The sequence below is a fragment of the Diadema setosum genome, chromosome 20, assembly GCF_964275005.1.
Source record: "Diadema setosum chromosome 20, eeDiaSeto1, whole genome shotgun sequence".
Classification (NCBI taxonomy): Eukaryota; Metazoa; Echinodermata; class Echinoidea; order Diadematoida; family Diadematidae; genus Diadema; species Diadema setosum.
The window spans coordinates 15,138,661-15,148,324 of record NC_092704.1 but is presented as its reverse complement, the minus strand read 5'-3'; the positions used below and the strand labels follow the sequence as shown (position 1 = coordinate 15,148,324).

The following is a 9,664-nucleotide window of genomic DNA, read 5'->3' as shown; positions in this document are numbered from 1 at the left end:
GAGAAAGGAATGAACAAAAACAAATATGAAAGATAATGGTCAAGAAGTGTTTTGATCTACTTGTTTCGAACAGTTACTGAGTAACAACTTGTGCATGTTTTATTTGGCATATTATTTCAAAGAAGTCTGATAGTGATAGAAAAATACATTCGATTTACGTCAAGTCAGATCAAATCAACTACCACTAGATAGATAAGCCCCCAGCCATGACATCTGATTTTAAAATTCAGGAATCCAATTGAATTTTTCTCTAATTTTTCTCCATCGAAAGGTACTTCCAAGTTCGACAACCTGCCCGACTTCGCCAAGGAGTCATGCTACGAGATCGACGGCTGGATCATGCCCAAGTTCATGCCGAAGCGATACCTCGACGACCTGAAGGCCTTCCAAGTCCGGGAAGATGACACCTTTCTGATCACGTTTCCTAAGTCGGGTGAGCCTTTTCATTAGAAGCGTATGTCGAAGCATTATACGTTTATAAATCATTCTATTTTTTCAAGACGAGCTTAAACCATTCATAGTGCATAGCAGCGAGGCAGGGTTAAAATGCTGATCTCTGTAGGTAAGTATCTAGATATCTTATGGACCATAATCGCTTGAGACCAATGGGGTAAAAGATCAATGCACTGTATTGTGTAAACGCGCGAGTGAGTGCGCCAATAACAGGGGCGGATCCAGGAATTCCGTAAGAGGGGAAATCAAAAGGGGGTGTACGCACCCCTCCCCATTTTTTTTTTATTTTTATTGTTTTAACAAACAAAAAATATAGGGGGTGCCCGGTGAGCTCCCCCCTGGATCCGCCACTGAATTACCCACCGAAGAAGAAGTGTATTTCCACAACGAGCTACTTGCTCGCTCGTTCCCACCTTGCCCGACATCAGTTTCCGCATATCTAGATATACTGTACTCTCAACCATGAGGACTCTTCTGTTACGTTTACTCCATTTCCAAACTGCACTTGTGATCCAGAGTTCGTGGCAATTCTTCCTGCTGCCACTTTTATTGCTCAATCGCTCAGTCATCGTAGGGGCCTATGTCCATTCTTCTAATATTCATCTTTCTGTTTCCGCTTCCGGGTCACAGGAACGACGTGGATGCAGAACATCCTGTCTCTTATTTTCGCCAATGGTGACATCGTGGCGGTCAGAGAGAAGCACCTCCTCAAGCGTGTTCCATTCCTTGAGATGTCACAGAGTATGGATGTCAAACAGGTAGAACAACAGGTGACATGTTTACGATATGCAAACCGACGATCGTGCGGAAGCCTCAACATGCGGCGAGAAGGTGGCTTGTCATACAAACGCCAAGGGCCTTAAAGGAATAGCGCGGTTTTGGCTGAGATGGTGATTCAGGTCTTGACGTTTGGCGAGATAATTAGAAACCACTTTCATGGAATGTTATAGTGCATACTATTCAAAGTTTATTTGATGAAAATCAATATTCAAATGGCCAACACATCGAAAGACAAAGTAAAACAAAGTGGTCCCAATGAAAAGTGTATGGGTCCCACCACACTGTTCCATAAAATATCCCTCAACCAAAACTAAATTATCCCCTTAACTTTGTCTCAAACAAGGCGAATCTATGCTTTTGGGCAAGTCGCCACCCCGTGTGCTTGTCTTCTTGCCCTTGACAAGGCGCCTTGGCTGGTTTCAACAAGACACCTTCTTGCCGCTCGTTAAATTTTTCATACAAATTTTATCAAATTGTCAACTTTAATCATAATTGATTATTCTAATTACTCGCCAGTCCTTGTGTTTGTGTGTGTATATGACACTGACGCGTCGACTGAAAATATATGAAAAGTGTGTCTCACATGCATATATTGTGAACATTCTCATGTTTTCGATCTAGTAAATTACATGAAAACGTTTACAGAGTATAATCATATCATAATGTTCTCATGTCGTACAAGATGTCGTTGAGCTCGGTCACGTAGAATCAAAGTTGTTTCTGTTGTTGTTGCTTTGTAATGTTGTGATTCTTGGTAACATCTTTACAACTTGATTTCATGACATGTTTGTTTGCTAATTTTGTTCTTGTTTTTGTTTGTTTGTGTGTTTGTTGCGCAAACAGGCTGATAAAGACAAAGGCATCTACGAGATTGCGAACAAGATGGAATCACCGCGTCTGATGAAGACCCAACTGCCTCCTCCCTTTCTTCCCACACAGATGCACGAAAAGAAACCAAAGGTACGTCACATTGTATCCATCGCAACGTTACGAAACAGACGACGAGTCTCTCTCAGTTTGGCGGAAAACTATCCACACTTTGATCCTGTTGCCAATCAGTAGATGATATTATAATGTTTGTACCCCGAGGGTTTGTACCTCGGGTTTTCTACAGCCCTTTTCATAAATGCACTTGGTAAATGCTCACCCAAAGACATATCAATATTGCTGTGATTATATTGACAGCAATAAAAGTATTTGTAGTGATTGTGACATCAGTGATTGTGATGATAATGATGAAATGAGGATATTATTATCATAATCACTACTGTTAGCATTATCAGAAGAAATAACATGCATGATCTGAGCTATTTTTTTAAAATTTGTCTGTTTTATTTTGTTTTGTTTATGACGTCATTGTGGAAAAATAAGAGCTGCATTGATTTCGCTTGTACATGCAAATGTCATATTGTACTTTATACTTCTGTTGGAAATGAAATGAAATGAAATGAAATGAAATGAAATGAAATGACGTCTGTCTGACTGTCTGTCTGACTGTCTGTCTGTCTGTCTGTTTATTTCCATCAGGTGATCTACGTAGCCAGGAATCCCAAGGATGCTGCCGTGTCGTACTTCCATTTCTGTAACGTGTCACCCAACCTCCCCCAGTACAGACAGTGGAGTGATTTCTACACAGACTTCTGCAACGACTCGAGTGAGTTTTACAGTTTACAGACGCGAACTGCAACATTACAGGTGGATAGATAGATAGATAGATAGATAGATAATGACAGACAGATAGACGGGGGGGGGGGAGAGAAGGAAGGCTCAGTCAGTTATCATTTTAGAGCAATTATGGCAGAGTGGTATATATCCAAAGTTATTTGTAATCTTCTAAAAGAAACTCACATTCTAAGTTAACTCCTCTCACCATAACTAAGAAACAAAATGATTGACGAATCCCATCCGAGTATTTATGTCGATGATATTTATCATGGCTATTACTCTAAACACATAACAATCGGTGCTTATTAACGTCGGTGAAAAATAAAACCTACCAAAGAATCAATTTTAATAAAGAAAATTTATCTCCTTTTATTATGAATGAATGCACCTGGCTTCCCCCTTTTCTCTAAATTATCATATTGATCATTACTTTTCCAAAGTAATAACGCTATCTCTCGTACGACAAAGATATGAAACACTTAACAGGGGTATAACAGCCGAACATTAGTTACATTCAACAAGAAATCAGTTACAAGTTTCCAAGTTTATAAAAACACCTGGGTCCCGTTGCATAAAACTTTTTTTAGCAACCTTAGAAAATTCTGGTTGGGATTTGCCCAACCTGAATTTTTTAAGGTTGCTAATCTAAGAATGTAAAATCCGTTGCATAAAAACTCTGGTTGGGAGCTTCCAACTGGAATTTTGTGATTTCAACCGGAAAAAAATCCGGTTGGAGTTTTATGCAACGGGCCCCTGATGTGTGCTTTTCTAAGTAGATAACAAGTGTGACAGAGGTTTGCAGAAATTCTATGATAATCAGGAACTCAATCGTTCGTTTGTTTGTTCTATTTCTGTGTTGTTCTTGAAAAACATGGACACAATATAACGATGAAATAACATACAAAATTAATTCATGTTCACAAACATAGTTATAAAACCATGATGACCTGGACTTGTTTTGTAAATGCATTGGAAGAAGTGAAAGGTACTCTATAGAGGCTTTAAGATATCACTAGAGAACGAGTCTTGTCAATGGAGGATAAACGAAAAAATGTAGGAGACTGCCATCACTATTTGACTTAAATGGTGGCCTCAAAACAAATGAAAATATATAATAGAATTCATAAGGTCAAAAAGTAAAAAAAAAAAGGGCAATTGTGTGTGTGATAGTTCTTGTCATATAAATAGTTTTGCTTAATACCTCTGCAATAGATTAATTATCAATTCCTGTAATTCGAAACTTGTTTTGCAGTTCCACGCGGCTCGTGGTTCGAGAACGTCCTCTACTGGTGGCGCAAGAGACACGAGCCCAATGTCTTCTTCATCACCTACGAAGAGATGAAAAGGGTAAGTTTGGTGCTAGCTGAAACCATGACAGGTTAAGTAACATAACGACCTTAAAATCATAGATAAAAACACGATATCCAACGTATTTAAGAAGTAGGCCTAATGCGTGTTCAACTAAACCTCCTTTCGTATATACCGGTATACAGGATTGGACCACGAATGCAAAGCGTGCGCGTCACCAGCATTCGCCAACGTCTTGATTTCGCATACATGTGGTTAATTATTGATCTGTTAAAAAAATCCCATCCTAAGAATTAAAACTATAGGTGGTATCCGGTCATCATTTTGCTTTCTTAAGTCGTAAAGTTTAGGGCTTGAACTGAAATCGTTGCATATCAATGTAACATTGAATGCAGTATATTATAATCAAAGTGTGACAACATAACTTGGTCTGATTGCAGTCACGCATTCCCCATCTCAACAAAACATCTAGAATTGTTTATACCTGCACAGTGAAATATAATAAACATTATTGAAGTCTCTACTATCGTATCTGCTAAGTGGTTTTTTGGAATCATAAAAGCAGCCCTGAATCGATGGTAATATAGTATTGCTTCAGTACTTTTTTGAGTTTTTGAAACGGGGATTTGGCGCACATTGATATTTCAACATAACGGCCGTGAAACCAACAAGATCTCGATCTTTATGTGAGGTAGAGTATTTTGGGACCTCTTTGCTGCTTAGAATTAGGCCTTACAATGCACATTGATTGATTGATTGATTGATTGATTGATTGATTGATTGATTGATTGATTGATAATGGTTTATTAAAACAAACATGCAAAGTAGTAGCCCGAAGGCTAGATTTTAACGCATCACATTGAAAAACATATCAATTACATCAAACAGCATTGTATGCACATTTAGCAATAACAAATACCGATTACATTCACATAACAAATATAGAGCATCATATAAAAACAATAAACAAGGTATACCAATTATTACACAAAATATATTACTTTACTTTATCACATCATTAAAGAACACCTTACCTTTACAATCTTTGACTACTAGTATATCATTCCCTTATATTTCAGGACCTTCGAGGCTGTATCGTCAGAGTATGCGATTTCTTGGGCAGGAACCTGTCGGACGACGTCATCGATGTCATTACCCAGCATTCCACCTTCGATGCCATGAAGAAGGACCCGAAGTCCAACCCGGACACGATGCCGGTCTTCAAGGAAGCCGTGAAACAAAAGAGGTCCTTCCTCAGAAAAGGTAAAGGCGGAAGGTCTCTGCATGGTTGATGGCTGATAACATTTCATCTGACACAACTTCTCAGTTGTTTCTCTCTTTTGTACGTTTCATCAGTAGATACGTGTGTTAGAAATGAAAAAAAAAAGTGAGACACCCAGACATGAATGTGTTGCATGCTCAAACAAACAATGTTATTCAAAATTTTGAATTTGAAAGGGAATATGAATTCATTAGATTTAATATTCAAAACAGTATTTGAAAAGTATAATCCATGTTTTAGAAGTGTTATGTTTTAATTGATGAAATTATGTTATTCTTATACTGGTCATTATACTGCTAGCTGGCTCCTACCAAGACGGCATTAAATTTTGATCAATTTTCCCTGTTTTTTAAAGATTTGGGCAGGAAATTGGTAGGCTCGAAACGGTTAATTTTATTCATAAGTATGAACATGTACGTGAATCCATTTCGTAAAATTTTGTGATGAACCAACACGTACAAGCGTATCTTGTAAAATGAGATCTGTCAATATTGAGTTCACAATATGCAAGCATTCATCAAAGTCATGCTTTCAATATCATATTCTTGTTTTTTTCCTAGGTGAAGTCGGTGACTGGAAGAATCACTTCACAGTGGCGCAAAACGATGCCTTCGATGAGCTATACCGGGAAAAGACTGCGGGATCGGGAATAACGTTCGAGTTTGAGCAGTGAAGACCACAGTAATAATCGCAAACAAACATGAGACTTTCATACACAGTACAACGACAACGCGAACAACCTAAGCACTACCAATTTCTCATGTTTCTTTTGCCATCCCAAATACTGTTCCCCATATTATGAGTCTCGTTAGCAGTCTCGTCGCTGATTCGATGCTTAGCATCACACATAACTGCCCCCGTCGGTGTTCTGTTTTATCTATTTTTTTTTATTATTATTCACCAGCACTGGAAGTACAATTGTACTAGTTATATCGTACAGTCCTAAATGGATACATCTATCTTTCATTGTTAATACATAATACATTATTTCATATCAGAGTAAACATTGGTTTAGGATTTCTATGAAGAGCTGATAACTGCAACATAGCAGTTACAGTTTATCAAGAATCCAGCTCTTGAAGCATCCCTGTAGAAAGGGAGACGGAATCACATAGGAGTTAATTGTTTATATACTATTTTTGTGTGATATTTGGACAACATTTCTATTTTTTATATGAACATGAAATGGTTTCCGAGATCTAAAGCTTGATTACTATTGCACAGGTATAGTTTTTTTTTTCCTAAAGCATAGTATATGAGCCATATCATAATCTCTTTACAACAGTAGGCCAAATGTTTGTTTGTTCGTTTGTTTGTTTGTTTGTTTGTTTGCATGTTTGTAAATATTCTAAGTATATTTGTCACCAGTGGAGTTTAGTTATGGAAGGCAATAGCTTTCATGTTGAATAATATTCTTAATTCGATTGGCAGTCACAGAAGTACGCGCAGAATCCCATTTTAAATATAAAACATAGGAGAAATATTTCGACACTTTGTATATGCTTTTCAGTTGGAAAGGCACTGTTTGAAACTTAAGCAACCGATATGAATAAATTTTGCAAGGTTTTCCTTTGCAAACGCATTTCTGTCGCATCAGATTTCTCGCAGTTTTATTCTTTTCTGCTGGTATGTTTAGTTGAAATAATGTATCCTTGACTTCAAGTTTGCTTTCTGGTGCACAGTAATGTTGACATACATCTACTTCCCGCGTATATCGATATAGAACCATTACTGAACTCTCTCGTATTCATCTATCATACGTTGACAAACCTTTTCTGCTCCTCATGTACGTCATCACTCACCGCTCACGCTCCAAGTTAACATCATTTTTACTGGAGTGTCTACAAACAACGAAAACGAGGGGTCATTAAAGGGATGATATAGTTTTGGTTGAGATATGGATTCAGATTTTAACTTCATGTGAGATAATTAGGAACAACTTATGAAATATTACAGTGCAAACAATTCTGACAGGAATTCAAAGTTTTATTTTTATTGAAAACGGTTTTGAGATGGCTGAGATATCAAAAAACAACAACATAAAACAAAGTTGTTCTAAAAAAGGGTAGTTCCCACCTTTTATTAGAACCTCTTTGTGTTTTTGTTTTGTGTGTATGTGTGTGTGTGTGTGTGTGTGTGTGTGTGTGTGTTTGTTTGTTTTTTGGATAGCCCAGCCATTTCAAAACTAATTTTTATCAAACAAACTCTGAATTCCTCTTGGAATTGTATGCTCTTTTATACATTTCATAGGAAGTTTCTTATCAGCTCCCAAAAAGTTGGAAACTATCCGTAGCCCCATCTCAACCAAAACTATACAGGCCCTTTAATCTCCAATGCTCTCTCCACATCATTATTTGCATGTTCGATTTGACTTACATGGACTGAGTAAAATCGAATGGATAGAAGAGGTTAACATACGCATACTCATCAAGTTTCATCAAAATAGGACCTGAAACATGAAGCTCTCTTTTAGCATCACGAACAATCCTCACACATGCAGCACATCTATAGCCTAATGTTTACAAGGATTTTACGAACTTGTTCTTGCTGGAAAAGGATATTGATTTTCGAAACATTTATTAGTAAATGATTCCCTTTCACAATAACCATGGAGCTCCATGCACTACACACGGCTTTAACAATTTCGTCAACGTGCCATAAGTCACCGTGAGGGGGTTCAAGGACTACGGTAGTTGCATAGTGTATAATTGTATTATCTTCTCTTATTTGCTATTCATGATTTGAGGTTGTACAGTTCTATACCTGCGCACTATAAATAGCTGAACAGAAATTCAAACAAATCAAATAAAAACACAAATAAGCAAGCGCATACTCTAGACATTGTTAAAGTTTCGTTTGTTATTTCCTTCTGTAAATTCCAATTTTGGTAACAAAATAGTTCCCTATTCACTCTCCCATTTTTTTAAAGCGCTATAATTGCTTGTTGTTATTGTGTCTATACAAACAGCAACAACAACAACAACAACAACAAGAACAACAACAACACAACTGATGGCAAAGATTATCTCCCATTCATATAGAAATAATCCTTAGACCTATTCTGAAAGTATGCCAAAACAAAAAGATATTAATTTTCAAACTTTGTTAGCAAAATTATCTTTCTCTTTTATCGACAGCACACCTGTACCCGAATGGGTTTAGAGTCGACCACTTTTAATCCTAAAAGGTAAGGCAAATTCTGTCCTAAGACCTATCTGGAAGTCATTCTTAACTTAAAATGGCCGGAGGAAGTTGGAGTTGTTAGTAAGCAAGCAAATAACGAATCAAAATCACGACGTTATTATAATAGTAGTCTCAAGATTACTGTTTGAAGTCAACCTTTGTGCCTCTTCTCTGTATAAGACATTGAAATCATCTCATGTAATATTTGTATCCCAGACATCTTTCGTTATCATTATAATATCATGTACAATGTATAAGTATACTTTTAGAGATTTTGCTCTAGTTAAGTTGTAAACTACAAATTTAACCGGGTCTGTGCAACTCCAAGTAGATCTATACATGACATCGATTTTTTAATGAAAACGCATCTTAAGAGTAGCTAAAAAGCGTATCTCAAGAAACAGTCATAGCCGGTGAAGATATAAACTAATGATTATGAATTGAAATGGACAATTCTTGATCAGACCTTTTATCATTTAAGTTGTGACTTAATCGTGGGAAACTGTGATTTTTTTCTTTTAATTTCAGGGCGGTCAACCATTCATTCATTAATATGTTCTCACATAATTACTATAGTATAATGCATAATCGTATTTAACATTTCGACTCTCAATTACATTCCTATACAGTTGGAATAGACATTTACCAATAAAAGGAAAGAATGCAAGAGAATATTAAGTACAGGGGTGAAGGTTGAGTTTTGAATTTTCTTCAATTTGTCTTCATCTAACAAGGAAAGAAAAGAAAGAAAAAGGAAAGAAACCACTCATACTAACCAGCAATAAAGTATGTGCGCCTTTTTTGTAAATATTTGTTTTTTTGTTTGGTTGGTTTTATTTCTGCATTTTTCATCATTTCCATTCAAAGTAACATCATGAATATTTTTTTAATATTTTCAATACAAAAAAACATCATCAGTAATATTTTTCAACATTGCGAGCGAAAGTACAGTGCAAACATAACGTACAAATCAATTATCAACGATGATGATAA

General features: G+C 36.6%; 1 protein-coding gene across 1 annotated transcript; it reads left to right on the top strand.

Moving 5' to 3' along the window:
• The first annotated feature begins 261 nt into the window (after positions 1-261).
• LOC140243454 (sulfotransferase 1E1-like) lies at positions 262-6,161 on the top strand. The gene is made up of 7 exons (XM_072323131.1): positions 262-433; positions 1,084-1,211; positions 2,077-2,193; positions 2,761-2,887; positions 4,151-4,245; positions 5,286-5,469; positions 6,049-6,161. The coding sequence occupies exons 1-7, from the start codon at positions 340-342 to the stop codon at positions 6,159-6,161; spliced, it is 858 nt and encodes a 285-aa protein (XP_072179232.1). The 5' UTR covers positions 262-339.
• Positions 6,162-9,664: the final 3,503 nt, after the last annotated feature.